Source organism: Delphinus delphis, chromosome 4 (assembly GCF_949987515.2).
Source record: "Delphinus delphis chromosome 4, mDelDel1.2, whole genome shotgun sequence".
Classification (NCBI taxonomy): Eukaryota; Metazoa; Chordata; class Mammalia; order Artiodactyla; family Delphinidae; genus Delphinus; species Delphinus delphis.
The window spans coordinates 83,023,996-83,048,173 of NC_082686.1; the positions used below are offsets into that span (position 1 = coordinate 83,023,996).

Below are 24,178 nucleotides of genomic sequence, written 5' to 3' on the forward strand. Positions count from 1 at the left end.
TTCCCTTTTCTCCACACCCTCTCCAGCATTTGTTGTTCATAGATTTTCTGACGATGCCCATTCTAACCAGTGTGAGGTGATACCTCGTTGTAGTTTTGATTTGCATTTCTCTAATAATTAGTGATATTGAGGTTTTCATGTGCCTCTTGGCCATCTGTTTGTCTTCTTTGGAGAAATGTCTATTTAGGTCTTCTGCCCACGTTTTGATTGGGTTGTTTGTTTTTTTTAATATTGAGCTGCCTGAGCTGTTTATATAATTTGGAGGTTAATCCCTTGTCTGTTGATTCATTTGCAAATATTTTCTCCTATTCTGTGGGTTGTCTTTTCGTCTTGTTTAGTTTCCTTTGCCGTGCAAAAGCTTTTAAGTTTCATTAGGTCCCATTTGTTTTTGTTTTTATTTCCATTACTCTAGGAGGTGGGTCAAAAAAGATCTTGCTGTGATTTATGTCGGAGTGTTCTTCCTATGTTTTCCTCTAAAAGTTTTACAGAAGACACTTAACATCTTTCTGCTTCAAGCTTCTGTTCTATAAAATGAGGATAACTCAGCAGGAGCCACATAACACGAGATTATTGAGGAGACAAGACTGAAAGAGAACATTTGTGGAAGCATTTCTCAATGTTAAAAATGCTATAGCATGGGTTGATAAATATTTATCCTAATTTAGGATTTCAAAGGTCTCTCTATATACAGTACGGCAGAAATCCCTTCCAAACCATGCATTTATTTAACATAGAGAAACCTACCTAGAATTACCAACAGGGCATGGCCTATACATGTTATTAGAATGGGCTTTAATTGCAGTGATTTCTAACTCAGCGGGTGCCAGGCAGAGTCTCACGCTGCATTCCTGCTTTCTGATGCTTGGGTTAGCAGATGAGGACTATGGGGTGGCCCTCCTGGGGCCATCATCTTGATGATGGCCTGGAGTGCTTGTGTGTGTATGTGCGAGTCTGCGTGTCTCCACAGGAGACTCCAGGCTGCTCTCCTATCACTCCTCCCATGAAATGACACCCTTTGGATCCACAGCACTTTACAGTGTACAAAAAATTTTATTCAGTTTACACAGGACCTTGTCTTATTTAATCCTTCCTCCTACCCAAGAAGCGGGCAACACAAACTGCGTTATGCCCATTTTATGGATGGTAATTTATTCAGGAGAGATTGATTTGCCTAAGATGCCATCAGTGGTAGAGCTGGCTAATCCCAGTGCATGACTTTTCCACTATACCACAGGTATCGAATCATTTAATGAACTATTCACGGAGCACCTAGCGTGTGTCAACCACTGTGCCAGGACCTACTCATCAGCTTGTTCTCCCGAGAGAAGCTTCTTCAAGTCCCCCACCTCCCATCCCCCACCCCATGCAATTAATGATGAGTTTTAAGTGATTGAATTAACAAACTCTCACTATTCAGCACATGGTGCTAGGAACTGAGTGATAGGGCAGTGTGGCTACTCAGAGCTGTGCTCTAGAGCCAGACTGTCCTGAACCCCTCCCACTATGTCAACTCCATTTCCTCATCTATAAAATGGGGATAATAACTGTGCCAGTTCGTAGGGTTGTGGGGGTTGACTTAGTGCAAGTAAAGCACTTACTACGGTGCCTACTGCGTAACAAGAGCCCAATAACTATTAACTGTCATTATTTCCTTAACATTGTCATAAAAGAAAACAAGGAGACGTTTGAAAAAAATAAAAAACAAACCTGGCCCCTTTAATCTGTCTCTTATGTCCCAAAGCTTTGCACCTCCACCTCCGCTGCTCTGACCCCATATCCTTAGGGCTGGGTTTCGGTCATGGCCTGCTTGTCTCCTGGCCTCTGTGCTTTCCTTCTCCAATATCATTCCCTACTTTTTCTCAAATAATTTTCCCCAAATATTCACTTCTCAAGTATTTTTATTGAGCACCTCTTTATGTGCTAGGCACAGTAGTGGTTGCTATAGTGGTTGCTGCGATGAGCTTTCGGGAATGAAGGACTTGCCGCACTAGCTGCTGAGCACTGACTGATGGCAGCAAGTCCTCAGCTGTCACCACTTAGGGGTAACTGCCTCAGCTGAAGGAAACTTCCTCTCCCAATGTCCTCACAGCTCCTTCTGGTGGCAGCCAGCATCCAGAGACTGTTCAACTCAGTGGAATAAGGCCGGACCCACTGCCTCAACTCAGAAGATCCCTGCCAGCTCCAGAATGTGGGGTTGATTGAGGCCTTCATTGGGCCTGCGTCAATACTCAACTTCTCCCTCTGCTCAATCTGGAGCACCTCCTCCCAGTAAACATACCAATCTCCTCTTCAAGCTGCTTCCCAGGAAACCCAACCTGCGACAGGGACAGAAGATGAAAAGATGAGCAAGCCATGGTCTGGCCTTCAAGGATATCAAGGCAAAGTGGGAACTACAACCCTAATAATGGCAAGCAGCTTACAGTGAGGGACACACAAAGTGCACTGAAGCCCACCTGGAGGGGGGCGGGTTTGAGGGGAGTCCATCACTCCAGGTGGACCCTGTGGGATTTCCCAGACTCTGACATCCAGGCTGCACACCCAGGCTGGTGCCGGGCAGTGGTGCGCTGATGTTGACATTGTTTGGTTTGCATCTGTGGGTGAGCCAGGCCCAGGTCTGGGGAGCGGCTCTTAGTAGAATGTGATGTTCTAAATGACGAACTAGACTGGGGCATGACCAGTGAGGGTAAATAGCCCTTTCTCTACTCGGCTAAAATTTGCCTGGAAACCAGTGAGAACTTACCTAAATGTTGTCTACATCCGATGAATCTCAAGATGGCAATTCCACATTGAAATAAACAGTTCTCTGACTGGCACCTTCAAGTGCCTTGTAGACTCGTATGGAGGAACCCATGACCCTTCTGCACCCCTGCACTCTGCCTCCCACAGGGGACCAGCCAGGTTGCCTGAGAAGGTGCTGGTGAGTGTGGTAAGGCCCAGGATCCTGCAGGGACAGCAGGATTTCAATGAAGACCCTGCAGACAGGTCTTTTAACTGGGCCAGCTCCTGACTGGCTTTAAGGCTCCAGTAGAAGAAACAGCTTCCCAATGGCTGGGGTTGGACAGGCTCTCCATAGTGTGGAAAGGGTAGCTTCACCCACTGTGTGCCAGATTCCTCCCTTCTCTCTGCCCTGTGTTTTCTGGAGTGGACATGGCTGACACTGCCTTCATTTTCTACCCATCAGGACAACCAACTTCTCCCAACTCCCCCACCTCTAATCCCCCAAACTTCACCTTACACACTTACTGTAGGGTCTTTCTCAACTGCTGCAATTCATTCATCCCAACTTTCTAAGGTCTGCAGTAGGCCTGTGTTGTCATATATACAGGCTCTCACATAATGGAATCATAAAATTGGGAGCCAGCTTAGAGGCCATAAGAGCCCTTCTCTAGAGAGCGGTGGGGCTGAACAGTCCCAGAGGCCAGGAACTATCAGAAGGCAGCCTGAACTATTAAGAAAGTTTTTCCTTCTTTTGAGCCCAAACTTGCCTACCTCTGGAGTCATTCAGAAAAAATTCATTACTTTTTCATATGATGGTCCTCCAAATCATAGACTGGTCACAGAGGAATCCATTTGAGTGCTTCTGTAGGTGCCAAGGAGAAGGTGTTCAAAAAGGCCAACTTGCTGTGGCTACCCCGCTAACATAGGTGACCCCTTCTACTACCAGTAATAGAGTTGGGATTTGATCATAGATTCAACTCCAGTGCTCTTCATACACAAAGCCACCTCCAAAGAAGCAGATTCTGCCACAGAACCTTCAGCAGCACTTCCAGGGACTCTAAAAGAATTGGGAGAACTCAGACAGGGACCACAAGCTGGTAAGGGGTGAAAGGCCTGAGAGTCTGGCAAACAGGCAGGCACAGACCCTACACCAGCTAGCCCCAACTGGCCCATCTGCAAATCTGAGGTTGGAAGAGAGTGATGGGGCCTGTGAGAAGGCTCTCAGATCAGAGGTCCAGATCAGAGAAGAAGGGTGAGCCTGGGCCAGAGACCACTGGAGAAAGCAGTTGGCAAACCATGTTTGAGGCCAGGTTACAGAATCAGTTTACTCTCTCAAGCAGTGGGGCTGAGACAGCAGAGCCCAGACCCCTTCAGCTGAGGCTGAGCCCGGGCCAGAGGGAACAGCACCGCAGTGATGTAATATGCCGCCCTTCATCACTAGCTTGGTCCACTGCAAGGCCAACCCCCAGCGGCTTCAATGACATCTCTGCCCAAGGGCAACACTGATACTGCCATGGCCTCCTCCACATGACCGACACAAATGCCACAGGAAAATGCCAAATCAGAGAGCCTACACTCCTTAACTGTGGGCAAACACTGTAGCCCCGCGCCAGGGAGCAGCAGAGGCGAGGCGAGGAAGATGCAGGGAGATTTAATTTACATGTGGCCACTCAGAGCCCAGTCGCAGCTGGGGCAGTGGGGGAGAACCTAAAATCCCAGAGGGCACCCCCATTCCCTTCCTCTTGGAAGACCAGTCCTTAAAGACCCTTTAGGTGGGGCTCCCTGGGTTGCGCAAGAGGACGCTCCAATCAAAAGGAGAGATTTAGGAATAAGGCTGTCCCCAAAGTCGGGGTAAGTCCATGGCCGGAGATGGTTGCCTACGTGGTGGCCCAGGGGTCTGAGAGACCAGTCCATGTCCTGGGCACAGTCCTCAGCTTGGTGGCCCTAGAGGAAGCCCTCACGGCGGAACTGTTCCTGGAGAAGAGCTCGGTACTGGTCAAATCCCCCCTCGACCCGGGTGACGCCGCCTCCTTCACACACCCACAGCTCTTGGCACACCAGCCGGATGAAGCGTTCATCGTGGGACACCAGAATCACACCACCCTGAAAGACAGGAGACCAGGGAGCACTCAGGGGGCCCCTAAGGGGTGCTGAGGCCTGGGAAGGAGTGGGCAGTGTGAAGGTACACTCACCCTGAAACTGTTGAGAGCGCGGCCCAGAGCCTCAATGGTCTCCATATCCAGGTGGTTTGTGGGTTCATCCAGAATGTAGAAGTTGGGGCTGGAAGGCAGAACCCAGGAAGGTGGGAAGTTACGGGGGCTGGGAGAAAAGGAACTCTGATACGAAGGCAAGACAATCATTTTCCATTAGGAAAGAGTGGGAAAGGGGAAGGCAAAGCTCTTGAAAAGGAGGCCTCACCAGGGCATGGTCATCTGAGCAAAGGCCACACGGCTCTTCTGGCCCCCAGACAAGCTGGCAACAGGGCGCACGGCCAGTTCTCCAGAGATGCCATACCGGCCCAGCTGGTGACGGTATTCCTCCTCAGGCCGTCCTGGAATAGGCCCCACCCCACCGTGTGGGTTCTCGGCCCAACTCCCTCCCTTCACATTCCCCCCAGCCCCACCCCCAATGCATATGTCCTCACACCCAGCGTTGGAGGGCTGCTCAGCAACCCCAGGTAGGCCTAGCTGTAGGCGTCAGACCCGGCCCTCCTTCCCCAACTCAAATCCCTGACGCACCGGGGAACTTGCGTGCCAGCAATTCCACAGCACTGACATTCAGGTCCAGCTGCTCCACGTGGTGCTGGCTGAAATAGCCAATCTTCAGATTCCTGCAGGCAGACGGAAAGGTGGGGAGAGGTCATGGAGGGCAATGGCCATAAGAGAGTGCAGCTACAGCACAGGAGGGTTTGGAGAGCGGCGATGTGGGCCCTACCTGTGAGCATGTCTGATGCCCCGAACAGGTGCCAGATCCCCCATAAGGAGCTTCAACATGGTAGACTTCCCAGCCCCATTCTCCCCAACCTGTAAGAAGTAACAAGAGAATGTAAAGAGCACCCTTGTGCAGGATACAGAAGTGGAGGAGATGAGAATGGGTCTCAGCTAGTCCCAGGGACTCCAACAACTAAAAAAATATTTTTAAGGAACTATAGAAAAAAATGAAGGAAGATGTAAAAGGGACCAATACCTAAGTACCCACTAAGTGCAAGGGAATTAATTCTCCCAATAACCAAGTGAGTTAGACATTATCTCCATTTTAAGGATGAGGAGACTGCTTAGTAACCAAGCTAGGAAATGGCAGAGTTAGGAATCGAAGTCTGACCCTGAAGCCCATGCTCTCTCCTCTATGTTCCACAGTTTGAGGAAACTCAGAGCTGAGACCAGTAAGACAAAGTACTGCTCTAAGTATTTATAAAATACCACATGCCAGGCTCTCCATCTATGCCGCAGAGCGGCCCTGTGAGGCTGGAGGAGGGGCCGGTACAAGTATAGCAAAGTCCTCCCCCGGGAGGTGGGGCCAAGTATAGCAAAGTCCTCAGCCCAGGCGCTGACTCCTACTCCTGGGGACCTTCTCCCCCATGTGGCCAATCCACACCACATACAGGGGTGGGAGAGTCCAGTCCCAGCTCACGAAACAGAGAAACACCAACCATACCACACAGATGCGGGATTCAAGATCAGCTGAGACGGTGAGACAGCTGAAGATGACATGCTTTGGGTCATAGTAGAAATCCACCTCATCTAGCTGCAGAATTGGTGGTGAGAATTTCTCAAACCCATCGGGGAACCTGCAAGAAGTGGGGGTGAGGAGCACGAGGGCAGCCAGAAACAAGAGCTTCCCCACCTGCCCCTCTGGCCCAGCACTCACTTCATCACTACCTCCAACTCCTTGTCCACGGGTTTCAGCTCCGGTCTGAGGAGAGAGGAGACAGACTAGGTTTACAACTTTAAAAAATAAATTTGTTTTTGTCACACAAGTAATATACATGCCAGAAAAACAGGATTCTTTTTTTTGGTGGTTCTTTTGTCCTCCCTGTTAATATACTGTGACGTATGTTTCAAGGTCACAAAATCCTAAATAAGCCTTATGACTCCCCTACCACCAGCACATCCAGAAATATTGCTTCAAGATTAAATCTCCGGGGCTTCCCTGGTGGCGCAGTGGTTGAGAGTCCGCCTGCCAACGCAGGGGACACGGGTTCATGCCCCGGTCTGGGAAGATCCCACATGCCGCGGAGCGGCTAGGCCCGTGAGCCATGGCCGCTGAGCCTGCACATCCGGAGCCTGTGCTCCACAACGGGACAGGCCAAGGCAGTGAGAGGCCCGCTTACCGCAAAAAAAAACCAAAAAAAAACGAAAAAAAAAAGATTAAACCTCCAATGCTCTCCTGGGTATGTATCCAAAAAAAATGAAAACACTAATTCGAAAAGATACATGCACCCCAATGTTCACAGCAGTATTGTTTACAACTGCCAAGATACAGAAGCAACCTAAGTGTCTGCACATCCACAGATGAATGAATACACACACACACACACACACATAATGCAAAACGACTCAGCCACAAAAAAAGAATAAAATTTTGCCATCTGTAACAACATGGATGGACTTGAAGAATATTATGCTAAGTGAAATAAGGCAGAGAAAAAATATACTGTATGATATCACTTATAGGTGGAATCTAAAAAATAAAGCTAGTGAATATAACAAAAAAGAAACAGACTCACAGATATAGAGAACAAACTAGTAGTTACCAGTGGGGAGAGGAAAGGGGTGGGGGGGGCAAGATTGGGGTAGAGGATTAAGAGATACAGACTACTATGTATAAAATAAATAAGCTACAAGAACATATTACACAACACAGAGAATACCGCCGATATTTTACGATAACTATAAATGAAATGTAACCTTTAAATATTATGAATCACTATGCTGTACAAGTGAAACTTATATAATACTGCGTATCAACTGCACCTCAATTAAAAAAACCTCCACGGCTTCCCTAGTGGCGCAGTGGTTGAGAATCTGTCTGCCAACGCAGGGGACACGGGTTCGAGCTGTGGCCTGGGAGGATCCCACATGCTGCAGAGCAAGTGAGCCCGTGCGCCACAACTACTGAGCCTGCATGTCTGGAGCCTGTGCTCCGCAACAAGAGAGGCCACGATAGTGAGAGGCCCGTGCACCGCGATGAAGAGTGGCCCCCGCTTGCCCCAACTAGGGAAAGCCCTCGCACAGAAACGAAGACCCAACACAGCCAAAAATAAATTAAATAAATAAATTTTAAAAACAAAAAAACCGTCCAATGCTCAACACCATTAGTCATTAAGGAAATACAAATCAAGATCACAATGAGATATCACTTCACACCCACTAGGATGGCTAAAATTTGAAAGACAGATAATAAGTGTTGGCAAGAAGGCAGAGAAATTGGAACCCTCATATATTGCTGGCAGGAAGGTAAAATGGTGCAGCTGCTTTTAGAAACAGTTTGGAGGGCTTCCCTGGTGGCACAGTGGTTAAGAATCCGCCTGCCAATGCAGGCGACACAGGTTTGAGCCCTGGTCCAGGAAGATCCCATATGCTGTGGCGCAACTAAGCCCATGCGCCAACTACTGAGCCTGCGCTCTAGAGCCCGCGAGCCACAACTACTGAGCCCACATGCCACAACTACTGAGCTCACGTGCCACAACTACTGAAGCCTGTGCACCTAGAGCCCGTGCTCTGCAACGAGAAGCCACCGCAATAAGAAGCCTGCGCACCGCAACGAAGAGTAGCCCCCACTCGCCACAACTAGAGAAAGCCCACATGCAGCAACGAAGAGCCAACAGAGCCAAAAATAAATAAATAAATAAACAAAATAAAATAAAATAAAATAAAAACAGTTTGGCAGTTCCTCAAAAATTTAAACATAGAATTACCATGTAACCCAGCAATTCCATTCCTAGGTATGTACCCAAGAGAATAAAAAACACATGTCTACACAAAAACTTGTACACAAATGTTCACAGCAGCATTATTCATAAGAGCCAAAAAGGGGAAATAATCCAAATGTCTACCACCTGATGAGTCAACAAACAAAATGTGGACTATCCATACAACAGAATATTATCTGGTCATAAAGAGGAGTGAAGCACTAATCCATGCTCCGACACAATGAACCTCGAAAACGTTATGTTAAGCGAAAAAAGCCAGACACAAAAGATTACGTGTACAATTCCATTTATACGAAATGTCCAGAATTAGCAAATATATACAGACAGAAAGTAGACTGATAGTTGCCTAGACCTGGGGGCAAGATTAACTCTCCAAGAGCAGTAACAGAATACCCTGCCTTCCTGCAGGGGAGGAAATTAAAGTTGGTTTGTAGAAAAGAGGAGATCTAAAATGGGAGTGCAAGGGGTGGCCTACAAAATGAGGGAAGAAAATAAGAGACATGAGTCAAAGCCTGGTCAGAGACACCGTACTCACAGCTTCTCCAGCATCTTGAGTTTGCTCTGCACTTGAGAGGCTCTGTTGGCGTTGTAGCGAAACCGGTCAATGAAAACCTGCAGGTGGATGAGTTCAGGTACTGTTCAGCTCCCTCACTCCCCACAACTCTAATACCCATGGGATGGGGCAGGTCCCCAGCGCTGCCTGCTCCCACACCTGGATATGCTGGCGATATTGCTGCTGGGCCTCATATTCACGCTGCTGATTGAGCAGCCGCTCCTGCTTGCTCTTGATGAAGGTCTCAAAGTCTCCCCGGTAACCATCCAGCCGCTGGCTGTGCAGGTGGATGATGTCTGTGGCTATGGCATTCAGGAAGTTGCGGTCGTGGGAGACGACCAGGATTGTGGAGGGCCACGTCTGAGGGGGGGGTCACAGGATGGCAGGCCCAGTTTGGGAAGGCAGTCAGCTCCCAGACCCCAACGGTCTTGGAGGCAGACCTTTCCCAGACTTACTCTGGCACCTGTAGGCACTCACCTGCAGGTAATTCTCCAGCCACAGGATGGCCCTTACATCCAGCATGTTTGTGGGTTCTGGAAAAGTGGAGGAGGACACGTTTGGGATAGAAGGGCTAGAGAACTGGGAACTTGGGTGATGGCATGCTTTTGCACCCCAAAGTCAGGGTGCCCCATTTCAAACTCACCATCTAACAGCAGCAGATCTGGCCTGTGGAAAAGAAGAACGCAAGGCTTGAGGTTTTAGGCCAGCGACTTGTTGCCACTCGCCAAGAGCCAAGCCCATCCTCCACAGTATCCATACCCAGGCCCAGGAGACTCACCTAGCAAACAGAGCCCGGGCGAGGGCCAGTCTCATCCTCCAGCCACCTGAGAACTCCCTAAAGAGAGACAGAGCTGCATCACAAGGGCGAGTGTTCACGAGAACAGGCAGAGGCAGAGCCAACAGTGTTCAGAGCCAAGAATGGTAAGGGTCACTCACCGCGTGGGCTGCTGCTGCATTTTGGGGGTAAAGCCAAGCCCAGCAAGAATGACTGATGCTCTAGGAGTGAAGAAATGAAAGAACCTGGTTGGAACAGGTAACAGAAGGGAAGGAGGAAATCTGAAGAAAGGAAGGGAAGTTTAAATACCTGGCAGGTGCTTTGTCAGCCTCAATCTCCTCCAACTTGGCATAGATTTCTGCCAGCTGTGCAGCTTCTGAGCCCTCGGCCCTAGGAATGAGGGAAGGGCAATCAGCCTGAGTGGGCGCAGTCTACTAGTATATCCTGCACCCCAGGACAGCTGCAAAGCAGGCCACTGGCTGCCTTGTTGCCGGGACAGGAACAGAGCACAGGAAGGACTTGCTCACGGCGGTGAGGGCAATGGGCACTGTGCCAGGAACAAGGGATTTACAGCCCCACAGCGCCAAGTTCTAAGATCTGCTGCCTACTAGGATGGGCACACGAATTGTGGATTGTGCCAGCACGGCAGGCACTCTGTGAAGCACAGCCGCTGCTGGTCAATCCCTCGCCAGGAGCCCTCACCTGCCAGCAGCAATCTGGGCGCTGAGCTCCCGCTCCCGACGCAGGAGATCTTCTCGCACAGTATCACTCTCCAGCACACTCTGCAGGGCAGGGGTGTCGTCTCCAGCAACCTCCTGCTCCACGTGCAGCAGGGAAATGTGGGCTGGAACCCGCAGGCTCCGGGTGGCCAGCATCTTCAGCAGCGTCGTCTTCCCTAGTCCATTCCGACCTACCAGCCCATAGCGGCGGCCCCATGCCAGGTTCACATCTGCTCCAGCCAGCAGTACCCTGCAGAGGTGGTAGGAAGGAGACAAAGGGTACTCTAGAGGTAGTTGCACAGCAAGTTTAACAACAGAAACCTAACTATTTTTAGCCCCATTTCACCTCTCCTAATTCTCCTTTAACTGGAAAAAGAAAAATATCACCCGCACTCCCCCACTGCCACTCCCTCACCTATCGCCAAAAGACACATCAAAGTTCTCAATTCGCACATCGTAGGATTTGTTCTTGCCAGATGATTCCAACCGACTCTCCTTTCTGCTGCCTGCCTGGCTGGCTGATGCCTCTTCCAAAACTCTTTTAAAGGGAGAAACGGATGGCTTTTAGCACTCCCAAGCACCCTTCCATCCCAATAGAGACTGCTCTGCTCTCTTCTCAGCCCTTCTCACTAAACTCACAGAGGGCTGCTGGTCTTGAGTGTGTCCTTCTCTGAGCGCTTCTCCTGCTTTGCCTTCAGTCGAGCCTCAGCTTTCTCTAGCTTCTTTGCATTCACTGTCTAAGGGTCCAAACACAACCATTTCATCCTAGGGTGTAGGCTCAGAGACTCAGGAAAAGACAATCAGAAATCCCCCAGAAAGATACTCCAATATTTAGAGACAATCAACTCCCACTCCCCCCCATAGATACAGCCCTCTCCTTTTCTTCCTCCTCCCCCTCCTCACCGAGGACTGTTCCCTCTTTAGCAGGCCTGGAAGTTTGGTGCCACAGTCTGTAAGCGATAAGAAAAGCTGTCACCTTCTCCCTAAGGGAAGGGAAACTAACATTTTGAGTAACTATCACAAACTAAACACAGACACATACATTTAAAGGAAAGCCTTACAAATTCTGGAGATAGGTATCATCCTCCCAACACTTAAAAACAAAACAAAAACTCAATTCACAGATTAAGGATACAGAGACTGGGAGCAGACAGGCAACTCTTACAAGATCATGCAGTTGGTTAGTAAGTCGCAAAATTGGGGAGTGAACCCAAGACTGTCCAGCTGCAAGGCCCATATGCTTCCTACCACACCCAAGAGCTTAGAGAACTCTCCAATCCTAATCCCTTTATTAACGGGCTCATCTGCCCTCTGTAAAGACATCAACTAGTTCCTACAACCTTGTTCTGTGGAACAGAGATACCAAGAGTCCTGAGCTCCAGGGGGCGGAGGCCAAGAAAAGGACACAGGGCAGCTAGTTCAATCTTCCCTCACTCTCACCGTAGCTCTCTGTTATCTTTGACAACTGGATGGGGGCGTCTAGTAGCACCTGGCTGTTTCCCTGGGTCTGTGGCTCAGTCCTTGAGGGTAGGGATAGAAAGCAAAGAGTTAGAAGTGGAGGAGAAAGCTCTGTGGCCGTCAGACCTTCCTCCCTCACGTCTCCTCTCCTGACCGTCCGCCCTCCCATCTCCCCCACGAATATCCCTGCCCTGGCACGTACAGGCGCAGAGTGTTGTACATGCGCTGGCACACGGCCCTGATGCCCGCGTCATCCTTGCTGTCCCCGGACACCTCTTGCAACAGTTCCCCCACAGCTTCCACCAGGTCATCCACAGACTCGAAGTCCGCACTGCCGCTGTGCAAGACGCCTAGGGCGGGCGTGGCAAGACGAGGAAAATACCAGGTAGGGTGGACATACAAGCAGTTTTAATCCCCGTACCGCGGCCCCAGTCCGGGCTCCAGAACCAACTGGCCCTCGGGACAACAGGTCACGCAGAGGAGAGGCCTAGCAGCGGTCCCCGGCACTGCCCTCCCTTAGTACTCCCCCCCGACTACCACTTCGGCATCCCCAGCGCGTTGATTCGGTTCGGCTCACCCGTCACGTAGTCGAAGACCTGTCCGTCAATTTCGGGGAACTCGCTCCGCAGGATTTCTGCGCAAGTCGCCATGTTCCAGTTGGGATCCCGTCCGCGCAGTCGCCGTGAGACCTCGGCCAAGGCCCGCCCCCTGCCCGTCCCCGAAATCTCGCCCTTCCTTCCAAAGCGCATGCGAAACGGTGACGTAAGAAATGCGCAGAGTGCGCAGAACCCGGTGGGCGGGGTGAACGGCGCTGGAGGAACGGTGCGCAAGCGCCGCTCAAGTCTACGCTGAGCCACACTCTCTGCGCTTGCGCAACCCTTTCCACTAAAAAATTAGCGACACGTGCGGTGCTCGCTGCCTTATGGGAGGTGGAGATCCTGCTGGCGGCGGGGGCGGGGTGCAGGGAAGCTCGCGGTTTATCTGGGAACCTCCCAAGAAGGGCGGTTGATAAAGCACTTCGGCCTTGCTAGATTCTGTACGCTCACTTGAGGCGCGTCAGCCGCTGCGCGCCTGTCCGGGTCCATTTTGGAGCTCGCCGAGAGCTTTGCTGACTCAACGCTGGTCCCTGAGCTCTTAGAAGCCCCTGGCGCCGTTCTGTGCAGCCGCGCGTTTTGTTCCGGTTCTCTGGCCCTACGGGCTGCTTGTCTTGGTCAGGTAGCCAGCCCGCCCGCGACCTGCACTCAGTCCTCTCACACCTGACAGCTCAGCTGACTTCAGCGAATTACGTCCTCCCACCACCCCCGGGGCACTGCCTCACTGACCGCCACGGGGCAAGAAAACCAGATCGACAAGGTCTGTGTAAATGCACTATTTATTCCCTACCTACAACCAAAGCAAAGAGACTTCTTCGTACCCTGATGATGCTACTGCTTCACATTTAATGTGAATATTCTTCCAACTGGGCTCTAAAATTGTCACCTAAAGTCACAACGTTATCCATCCTTTTGGCATTGTGAGGAATCGATCCTGTTATTTCCATTTTATATGAAACACAGGGAAAGTAATTCTGACGGGGAAACTACAGAACTATTTGGTTTCTTCAACATTGCAAGAGCTAAGGGAAAACCTGTGATTTTTAAGATTTAAGAAGCATTCACCAATCACAATGGACCTTGTTTGGATCCAGATGTAAATTGTGAAAATTTTTGTAGGACACTTGGATTAAGCACGAACACAGATTGGATGTGATATTAAGGAGATGACAAGTTAAACCACCATGATGCGACATGAGGGTTCATTATATATTTTCTCTTAATAGATGTTTTAGGTTTAAAAAGGTTGAGACCAAGCAAGGGAAAACCAGTGATGGCAAATCTTTATCTGCTCCAACACATCAGCAGAAGATGAAGCACTCCCCTCACGGACTCACTCACCACACAATTCTATGGAGAGGGGGAGGCACAGAGGGAGGAATTTTCTAAGAGGCCTGGGAAGAGTCATTTTTCCTTTTTACAACCCACCCACTGAGGTCTGTGAAGCCTGAGTAACTGCCAGGAGGATGGAATTAAGAGGTCAGTTTCTAAGGATGGCTGGAAAGACCAAACGTAAACCTTGCTTAATCTCTGCTAATTAGAAAAATACCTGCCTAAAGCTGAGAATGATTTTAAGGAAAGAATCTCTACCCTCAGGGAACCGGGGCCAGGTGGGGCTGCTTGTCCTTGAGGCTATTTTCTCAGAGGAGATGGGAGACCTGGGGCTAACACCTGTCAGGGGCTTAGATGGCCCTGAGGGACGTAACAATTGAGACAAAATAGAGTTTGGAATAGAAAATTCTACTCCTGGCAGGCCAAGTAAGACAGGGGAGGACAGTCCCACCAGACCCCCTCCCCGTGTACCTTCCACTTCAACATTTAGCCAGCAACACCATTCTACAGAGTTTATTAGGTTTATAACTGGACAAAGTCACACGTTGTACAAAATGAAGCTCACACTATCCCAAAGCAGAGTAGGAATCGAGGGCTGGGGATCTGTTACTGGCCTTTGGGGGAGCTCCGAGGTGAGGGGCAGCCAACCCTCCCACTCCAGAGATGTGGCCACAGGGGAGGGGAGGAGATGGGGCCCACCTGGCTTTGGTCGCAGAACTCAGAGCCTGGCATGGGGCTGGGGCAGGCAGATGGACGGAGGAGCAGGAACCTCAGAAACCACCCTGCCCAGGGAGCCCAGGGACTGCTCCAACAGTCCCGCTCACAACGTGGTTGGTCCAGACCTAGACGAAGGGGCTGGTGCAAAGGGAAGGCAGCAAAGCAGGAGGGAGACACTGACGTGTGGTGACCAAGGGCACCCAGACCCGTGGAAGAGGGTGGGTGGGGAGGCGGGCTAGCTGCCACTAGGCAGCTAGCAGCGGGTCTCATAAATGCCGCTGCGGCCAATGTAGCGCACCCATTTGATGACGTCGTGGTCGCTGTAGTTCAGCTTCGGTTCAAACACCTTCAAGTAGCGCACCTTGAGACCAGAAGGCGCGAATGGCACCTGGGCAAGGGACAGCTCCAGTTAGGAACGTGACCTTCCTTTCACTGCCGCTCTCCTCCGGGAAGTTCCATAGCCTTGCCCTACCTCATCTCTCTACTACAGGTGTCTGAATGGTTGGGACCCTGAAAGAAGCTGAAGGAAGCTGGGGTGGTGAGGGGTCCTCTAAGAGGTTACTAAGGAAGAAAGCATATCCAGGAGTAACTAGCAATCATTTGGCTTTGAAGTCAGGCCCTGCCTGTGATGACTTGAATCAATTCCTTTAATGAGCAGGTGGCAGCAACCAAAGACCTGCCTTAGAACATACTTATCCTGCTCAATATTAGGGACTTAAACAATAAGGTGGAAAAAATTACATGTCTAACGTGCACAAAGCAAAGTCAGCCCATTTTCCTGTCTGTAAACTTTGTGTCTTACCTGACATGAAAGCTATTTCAGTTTTCCCTAAGAATTGTTTTATGACAAGCCAAAGGAAGTCAAGGATTTTTGTCGGTGTGAATAGCAATTTCTAGTAGGAGGCCTAAAGCGGGAAGGAATGGGTCTGTGAATTGCAATCACTTCTCTCTGGGCCTCAGTTTCCTCGTCTGCAAGGTGGTAGGTGCAGAGGTTGATCTGAATGATCTCTAAAGCACACCCTGCCGTGGCTCTAGGCCCCTTCTCTGCCATACCTCAAAGTTCATTGAAATGGGGGGTCGAGCCCATTTCTTCTTGTCGTTGGTGGGCAGAAGCTCAATCTCAGCGCTGATCTGCGATTCCTTCATGCCTGCCATGCGCTTGATCCTGGGAACACAGGGGCCCTGGTAGCCTGGAGGAGCTTCAAGGGGGGTTGCCCCTTTGGGGAGGTTGCGGGGTGGCAGGGAAGAGAACCCAGGAGCTTGTGGGAGGTGCTAGGGCAAGGAAATGTGGTGAGGACTCTGATAACCTCTTGCTATGAAACCCTGGGTCTGTTATTCCTTTAGCACTGTGGGCTGCACGCAGTTTCTGCTTAGATACATGGCCATGCTATCCCTTGCTCTCTACTTCACAGAGGTATTGCAAGGGCAAATAGGGAAATGTTAAAGAATCTTGATAAATAAATGCATGCATGCATGCACCCCAGTGCAGGCATCTGCACACTTACACAGAGGTATAAGGGGTGAGAACACAAGCAAAGGCTCCTGGAGAAGCAGTCACCCCCGTTCCCCCCACCACCACACACACACACACACTCACAGGACGAAAGGTGAAACTTAACAAGAGGGTACACCAAGGCATCTTGAGCCCTGCTGTGGCCTCATGAAGGAAAGACTCACTTCCACACGATGGCGTTCTCGCTGGCCTTGTACTTGGCCTTCCCCTTCATGCAGATCACCTGCACCCCACTGGTGTTCAGGGGGGTTGGGATCCTCACCTAGAAGTGACACACCTGTCAGGGAGCTCTGTCAAACCCTGACATCAGCTCCCTTTATTCCTGGAGACAAGTGCTTCCTCCTCCCCAAGTCCCTTATCCTCACCTCAATCTTCTGAGCCAGTAGTGAGGGCTTGAAGTTGGACTTAATGACCACCTTGACCTCCAGCTTGGTGCGTCCCACTTCCCGAACTAGCGGGATCACTCGGAAAGGAAGGATGATGTCCTTGGTGGTGCGATACCTTTAGGGGTGTGAGACCTTCAGGTTGGCACAGCAGAGCCTGTTCTCCTCCCTCTCTCCCTATCTCTGCCAACAGCAACCCCTGCTCCTCACACCCCAATGGCACCTCATGAGCTCAAATTCTCCGTCTGGTGGGATGAAGCTGATGCTGCGCTCCGAGTCAAACTTGCTGAGTCGCACACACTGGTGGAAGGTACAGTCGTCAATGGCAATTGACTGCTTCCCGCTGCAAGCAGGGACAGAAGGTCTCCTCATTGGTACAAGAGACTAGCACGAGAGAGTCGGGCTGGGAGATTAGCCCACCCCCAAAGGCTGCCAGAGCCTGGACAGGCGTGCACTATAATCTATGGAAAGCTGTCAGAATGCAGCTGTCTGGCTTGCGGGTCCTTGTCCCAGAGTTATGGATGAGTGGGAGCTTTGCAAACTCATCATCTTTTGAGAGCTCTGCTGCTTGGAACCCAAAAGTTTCAGGCACACTGGGCAGGGGCCATCAGTATGTACAGAAGAATCTTGGTCCTTGGGATCAAACAAAGGGGCTTACTCTGAGTAGGATGAGGACAATCCCCTCATCTCTCTTAACACAGATACCAAGAGCAACCAAGCCAAGCACACCCTTAGGAAAAGGGAGTTTGCATTACTGCAAAAATGAAATCCAGAAGGAACCTGTGATTCACCAGGCTCTGCTCAGCCCTCCAAGGTCCACCCTCTCCCACCAGCTCCCCTGCCCCAGGCACCTCTTGCTTGTTTCATCAGCTGTGCCTTTGCCCTGCTTCTCAATGACAATCTTGTCATTCATCCCAAACTTGCACTCGGGCATGCCACTCAGGTAGCTCTTCATCACCACCCGGCCTGACACATGGGCGCTCAGCACCTGCCCTGGTGATGGACAGATAAACAGGAGCAGCTGAGTCAGGACCAATATCCTGCCCTGGCCCCCATCCCGCTTCATCACGAGAGGGCCCTCACCCTGTGGGGACATGAGGAGGTTCACACTCTCCAGCACATCCAGGAAGAGCTCGTTCCGGCGATACTTGATGCCCTCCCGCCGCCAGCCAATCTGCCCGGTCACCTGGCTGGTGATCTGAGACTGCTCTTCTTTTGTCTACATGGGGAATAGAGACAAACAGCAAGGCCTCACTCCTCTCCCCCTTCAATCCACTTGTCTCCATCCCCACTCCACCCTCATCCCCTCTCCCTTCTAGTCCCCACCCTGTGACCCATCTTCCCCCATGGGGCAGCGCCTGGAGGAAACTGAGCAAAGCTGCAAGGGTGGAAGCTGAGGGAACAGCTTACCTGATGCTGGAGAACACAGGGCCAACATGGTGCCCACAGGAAGCAGCAGAGGAGCACAGATGGGAAGAGGCAGGCAGAAAAGAAGGAGAAGGCTATGAGGCCTGGATCCTAGAAGAGGGCCCAAGCTCTCTCCTCCTGAGGAATGCCAAGCCTCCAGAGCAGTCCACATCCACCCTTCCCGCAGTGTAGAAGGAAACTGCTTGAGCTGTATCCCCAGTAACAGAGATGCTGAGTTGGCAAGCTCCAGGGGTGGGAGAGGGCTACACAGAGCAAAAGAGGCCTGCGGTCATGGCAGGAGGCTCAGGCCAGCACTTCCTGTCAGGGGCAGGCTCATGAGTCAGCTCAGACAACGCTTGGGGGCCAGCGGGGATGAAGGGAGGTTGGGCTCCACCCTGACTACAGCCTGTACAATTTGAGTACCTGGCTCTTGATGCCCTGCTGGGTGATGAAGGTTTTCAGCGCGCCTGTCTCTGAGTTCTGTGGGTAGCCAAAATCTAGGATCTCTGCAAAAGGAAGGGAGCCATCAGCTCCTAGAAAAAGCGGAAGGCTCCTTTGATCCAGTCCCTCCCCTGGCCTGGATATATCTGGCCAGCATAGCTCCAAAAGACATTTAGGCACCATCTGCAGCGAAGTTTTAGCATTTACTCTAGGATTTGTGCTTTATAAGAAAACAATGAAAACATCACGGTTTTTTTTCAAATAGAAAAAATCAGCAGAAGAGTTGCATGGCCAGTGGGTGAGAGGTCAAGAAGCCCTCAGCCCTGAAAAGACAGAGATGTTGGGAAGATGAAAGGACTCTGTTCACTTAAATCATACCCTACAGAGGAAGAGAGGTAACGACGCGCCCGGAGGGGCCTATATCATCTCACCCTTGTCCAGGCTCTGAGGCAGCTGTTGCGATGGAAAGCTGGGAGGAGAGTCAGTGTGGTAAGACCCAAACCACAAAGATAAGAGGATGAAATGTGCTTAACTGAACTGCAGGAGGACCAGCCACCAAAAGACCTTTTGGTCTTCCCCTACCTCCATTCGCTAGCCTATTTTTGTATTCACTTCAGATCAGCCTTTAGTTCTGGATTTGGACTGTCCTCCTCAGAGCTCAAAATACCAGATAGTCAGGAAAGGAAGTTCAGAGGGCACTGGAGCCTCAGACCTGCTCCCACCTCCAGGCCAGGCCCCAGCAGGTGCATCCCCACCCTAGACCCACTGCCCCGCCAGCCTCACCATCCAGCAGCTCATATATGAGCACAAAATTGTTCTTGATGTTCTCTTCGCTGATCTTGCCAAAGTAGGCAGCCATTACGTCACACATCTTATAGAGGAATTCGAAGACCATGGCAGCATTGACATTCTGCTTGGTGACAGCTGCCAGCCAGATGTTGGACCGCTTAACATGGAAGAAACTGGTGCGAGCAATGTTGGTGACGGGGCTGCGCACCTGCTGCCGGGCATGGATAACATTGACCCGAAAGGCGTCCACTGCGTTCCTCCTGAGAGAAAAGGGTGCACAGAGGCTGCTCAGTACATGGGCAAACCTCACTCTGCAGGGATCAACCACAGCTAACAAACAGCCACCCCCCTCTCTGCTGAAGTCTGACATGCACTCTAAAGCCAATGCCTAAACTGTTGGGTGGTTCCCTAGGGCTCCTCCCAGTGGGGACATGGGGTGGGGCGGCGGGAAGGGCCAGTGCTAGGCTGATATCTGAAGGCCACGAGAGACAGGGAAGTCAAGTGGCAATGACAGGACGGCAGATATAACCACAATAAAGTGAGGTCCATCAGGTTTCGAGAAGTATGTTCCTGACTTCCAGGCCTGGCCCCAGTTTTCCTGCTGCCACCTCTATAGCTTCTCAGTAAGCTCCAGGCCCAGATGAGAAAGAGACGCTGCTGCTTCTCCAGTCTTTCCACTAGTGATCCCACCAGTGGGGAAGGCTGCCTCCTCCAGAAGTTAGACAAAACCAGCATGACTTCAGAGAAGGCTCTAATCTACTGAGGGAAAAGCCGAGGGGCCATGGAGCTGGGCCACCCCATTCTTGTCCAGGATCCAATTCCAGGGCAAGTTCAGGGATGAAAAAGGATGAACAAAACAACGATGTGGGGACTGGGGTGGGGGGACAGGATCCCCCACCCACCTGTGCCTGGGCAGCAGCTTAACAGGCCGCTTACCTATTGCTACGGCAGCCAATGAGATGGGATGAGAGAAATGATGCCAGCAAGAAGAGGAGAGTGACAGCAACGAAAGAGAGGATTAGACACCAACACACTGGGGTGGGCAGCACACACCACGAGGTGGAAGCAGACGGGCAACAGGCAAGGGGTGGAGAGCACAGCAAGGCATGCAAGATGGTAAATGTCCTGGCCTTGGCTTAACCAGGCCCATCCAGGGTGTGAGTGGGGTGTGGGTGGGTATACGCAAGCCAGGCACTGCCACAACTCTAGCCCATGCCCCACCACCAGCCAACGGACAAACAGCCACAAAGACCAGGCTAGCCCATTAGCCAAGAAACCAGGAGCCACTGCAGCAGGCCCACCTCTGACTGTCTATTCTAAGCAATTCCAGGAAGAAAAACAGGGCAGCATGAACCAAAGGAGCCTAATCTCGTTAGAGCCGCTGAGGCTGGGGTAAGTCCCCTCTGTCAGGGAACAGCAGTGGCATGCAGGGTGGGGCAGAATGAGAAGTGAGGCTGTGCCTCCTTATAGGGGTCTGAGGCACACAGGACAAGGAGCTGTTCCCAGGCTACTCTGATAGGCCAGAAAGGCAGCACAGCCTCCCTGCTCATCCCTCAGTGACCCGGAGAGTGTCTCAGGCTTGCTCACCACCTCTCCTCCAGGAGTAGCCCAGAGGTACTGAAAACAGCTGAGTCAGCAGCCTGACTCCTGAGAAAGGGAGAGGCGTTCAAGAGTCCAGTGAAGACTCTCACCATGAGAAGGGCTTGTGAGAGCAAGACTTAGGTGGATTAGTACCACCAGCCTGACCACTGACTCCACCCGCTGGAGACAGATCTCCCTTCTCCTCAAAGGAGGGATCAATCTGCCCGGCCAAAAGCACTCAGCTCCAGCAACCAGGTCTGTCACTGCAGCAAACAGGAGGCAGGAAGGGCAGGAGTTCCTAAGACTGTGGGGGGCCTGCCTTTTCACAGGTCCCACCAAGCAGCCAGCAACTGGCTGCCTGGCCAACACCACCAGACCTAATGGGAACCAGGCTGTATTAGCTGAGCTTCCAGGATGAAGCAAGGGGTGGGGGCGGTCCCAATCAAGCCTCTGGAAGAAAGAGACCTGGTCCTGCATGCTGGGGAGGTGGGTGGGGGTGGGGGCACAGCTGGCTCAGCCAGGGGACTCACCCGATATCATCTCGGTAGACTCGGGAGATGAGCACCTCCCCCTTGTGATTATAGATGAATAAGCCTCCAATCATGGCGGCAGCTCAGTCTCCGCGGCCCATCGCTCTCAGAACAGACCTAGGATGGGGGGGTCAGGGTAAGGGAAGGTCTCAGAACCCCTGCCAATGTCCCCTGTGGGGCTGTGCAGGTCACTGGCTGGGCTTTTTTTCTGACTTGATCCTCCAGCAAGTGACCCTGCAACCCTCCCAGGCATGCCCCTCCCCTTAGCCAGGCTCCAGTTCCTGTTTATCCCATACTGGAAGGGAGAAAAGGGAGAGGGACTGAGGCCCAGGATACTAAGGCCATTTTGCCCCCCCCCCCCCCCGGCCCCTTTTCTGGGGCTGAGCCCAGAGTAGCCCCTCCCCCATTTCACAGTGCTGAGCTCAGCAAGGCCCCTTCCTGTGCAGACTCTCACTCAGGCTCTAGCTGGTGAGTCACGGTGAAGGCCTGCCTGTGGCTGCAGGAATGGTGGTAGGAATGACTCCAGTTGGTTCAGGCCTGGGGCCCCCAGGCAAAGCTTTAGGAGCGCCCAGTCCCTCAGGCTCCACTACCCTTCTGAGAAGGCACCAGGCTCTAATTCACAGAAGTCTAAACATTCCAGGAAAGGGTGTGCAGGGTGTGGGGAGGAAGAGAGAAGGGAGGCCTTAGGCCCTGACATGGACCCTGGAGTGTGGCTCCAACCTCTCCCAGGCAGTCAGATAAACAGCAAAAGAGCAGAGTAGAAAGGCCCCAGCTCTGACAGACTACACTTCAGTGACCCAAGCTGCTTATTAGTTATTTTTGACCACCTCTCTTTTAAAAAGAAAGGCTCCCTCTCAGCTCCCAAGTGCAATGAAAATACAGGGGTGTGGGGGAATGGGGTGGGTGCAGGTTCATAAAAATCAAGAGATCCTTCCAGCTGAAATTCTGTGATTCCAGACCCACAGCATAATTCGCTTCTGACCCGAGTGCCTATAAACGAGGGGCAGAATCCCTGAATTATCCAAATTATTTGGGTCAAACTAATTTAGACTGTTTGCAGTGAGAAAAAGGGTTAATTTAGTTCTAGATTTCCTGGATTAGCCCTGGTGTTAATTTCACCGGGGGCAGTTTAGCAGACTTTTCTAAACTGGAAAATAAAGCGTATTACTGTGGCAGTCAAGGTCTCCCAGACTGCGTGAGAAGTCTCTCAAGGTGGTGGACACATCCCATTCCTCAGTCCCAAAGAGACTGGGAGAGGAAGCGCAAAATGGAGGTAGAGCCCTGGGCAAAGAACCAAGTTCACAGGTATCAAATGGTAGGGAGCTCAGGGCATCAGAGAAGCAGAGGTGGGGCCCAGGAAAGGAATGGCATATTTAGTTAAGGGACAGACTGGCAGCAACAGCCAGGAAGTATACTCAGGTGAGCCCACAGCGGCAACAGGTATGGTGGGGGCACCTGGAGAAGAGAGTTTCCAGTATGTCAAAAGTCAAGGCTTTAAAGAGGAAAAAACGGCAGGGAGAGACTAGTAGTGGTGAATAAGGGAAAGCTGGGTAGACGTAGCTTGCTGTGGCGTGCAGGTGTAGAAGCAGGCGGGCGTGGTGGGCTTTTCGCCCTGGGGAGGAGAACGTCGCGGGTAAAGATGGTTCCAGGGAGTGCGGGGGCTGTCACTCAACTGCGAGGAGGGGTGCCGCAGGGTGGGAAGCTTGTCCTTGCGCCGAGAGGAGGAGGCGCCGCAGGGTATGGGGTTGTCACGATCCTAGGGAGGGGGCCGTCGCGGGGCATCCCTGCTCTGGGAGGATTCCAGTAGGGTCCCCTTCTCACAGGAAGCTCCGGGCGGGTCAGGTGGAGGGCACCGCTCAGCGCCCGTCCTGCAACCGCGCCCGGGGCGCCCCCGCCCCGCCGTCAGCTCCCTCCCGGATCTGAAGGCTGAGGCCACTCCCGGGTGTGGACTGCTTTCCGCGTAGCGCAGTGTAGGGAAGAGCAAAGCTGGGCAGCCAGGCAGGCGTCTTCCTTCACCCCGTACGGCTAGATCCCTAACTCACCTGGTGTCCGCAGGCCCCTGCTCAGCCAGCCTGGCCACTCTCCGGATCCCAAGATGTCCGCCCGCCCCCTGCTCGCCTGCCCGCTGCCTCGGCTTTCACTGCAGTGCCGCGGCACCGCCCCGGCCTCTGCTGCGCGTGCGCATCCGCCGAGGCAGCAGACTACAAATCCCGTCAGGCCTCTCGGCCTTCTCGCTTACAATTATAAACCCCCTAAGTTTGGCAAAACTACAACTACCGCGGCCTTTGAGAACCTTCGAAGGAGGGGGTAGGCGTGCCTTGGGGGAGGGGTAGGAGTGGCCTTATTCAGCCCTACCCGAAATACACAATCCAGAATACGCTGCTACACTCCTCACTTCATTTTCCCCATTGAGCATTCTGGGGATTGTAGTCTCTGCAATCCCTCCTGTTCCTATTTCAGTGTTTCCGAGAGCCTCAGAGGATTAGTGCTGGTTGTTGAGGCCCGGCTGTTAAACCTTGAATCGCTGTAGGCCTTTTCAGTCTCCAGAGCCCGAGGACTGGTTGTCCTCACTTTACACACACGCGCGCGCGCGCGCGCACACACACACACACACACACACACACACACACACACACACACGACTTGGCAGTAGAAGAGTTTGTACTGAGTTTACTGCTTTATAACACCACCTCAGATTTTCCCAAGCTTTTTTGCATGGTATATTTGTTCTAGACAT

General features: G+C 51.8%; 2 protein-coding genes across 2 annotated transcripts; both read right to left on the reverse strand.

Annotated features, from left to right (window-relative positions):
* Positions 1-1,018: 1,018 nt before the first annotated feature.
* ABCF3 (ATP binding cassette subfamily F member 3) lies at positions 1,019-13,075 on the reverse strand. The gene is made up of 21 exons (XM_060011031.1): positions 12,733-13,075; positions 12,358-12,505; positions 12,138-12,217; positions 11,601-11,647; positions 11,337-11,434; positions 11,113-11,235; positions 10,681-10,947; positions 10,288-10,368; positions 10,140-10,199; positions 9,982-10,038; positions 9,847-9,869; positions 9,681-9,736; positions 9,363-9,563; positions 9,186-9,262; positions 6,586-6,630; positions 6,373-6,505; positions 5,653-5,741; positions 5,457-5,548; positions 5,137-5,269; positions 4,911-4,998; positions 1,019-4,821 (listed from the first exon to the last, which is right to left on the reverse strand). Exons 1-21 carry the CDS (start codon positions 12,902-12,904, stop codon positions 4,663-4,665), a joined length of 2,229 nt encoding a protein of 742 aa, XP_059867014.1. The 5' UTR covers positions 12,905-13,075; the 3' UTR covers positions 1,019-4,662.
* Positions 13,076-14,578: 1,503 nt separating this feature from the next.
* Positions 14,579-23,636, reverse strand: AP2M1 (adaptor related protein complex 2 subunit mu 1). The gene is made up of 11 exons (XM_060011034.1): positions 23,484-23,636; positions 21,442-21,558; positions 19,325-19,590; positions 18,524-18,606; positions 17,777-17,912; positions 17,545-17,686; positions 16,917-17,036; positions 16,676-16,811; positions 16,475-16,572; positions 15,851-15,962; positions 14,579-15,185 (listed from the first exon to the last, which is right to left on the reverse strand). Exons 2-11 carry the CDS (start codon positions 21,513-21,515, stop codon positions 15,051-15,053), a joined length of 1,302 nt encoding a protein of 433 aa, XP_059867017.1. The 5' UTR covers positions 21,516-21,558; positions 23,484-23,636; the 3' UTR covers positions 14,579-15,050.
* Between the last annotated feature and the right edge of the window lie 542 nt (positions 23,637-24,178).

Bases quoted from the DNA above. Each gene is read 5' to 3' on its own strand.
- ABCF3 (XM_060011031.1), bottom strand. From the start codon at position 12,904: ATGCGCTTTGGAAGGAAGGGCGAGATTTCGGGGACGGGCAGGGGGCGG. The intron at 11,435-11,600 runs GTGAGGAGGGGG...TTGGACCCTTAG, and splicing joins TAAAGAGGGAACAGTCCTCG to ACAGTGAATGCAAAGAAGCT. The intron at 5,549-5,652 runs GTAGGGCCCACA...GTCTGCCTGCAG, and splicing joins GGCATCAGACATGCTCACAG to GAATCTGAAGATTGGCTATT.
- AP2M1 (XM_060011034.1), bottom strand. From the start codon at position 21,515: ATGATTGGAGGCTTATTCATCTATAATCACAAGGGGGAGGTGCTCATC. The intron at 17,687-17,776 runs GTGAGGGCCCTC...GTCCATCACCAG, and splicing joins CCTCCTCATGTCCCCACAGG to GGCAGGTGCTGAGCGCCCAT. The intron at 16,573-16,675 runs GTGAGGATAAGG...TGTCACTTCTAG, and splicing joins TACTGGCTCAGAAGATTGAG to GTGAGGATCCCAACCCCCCT.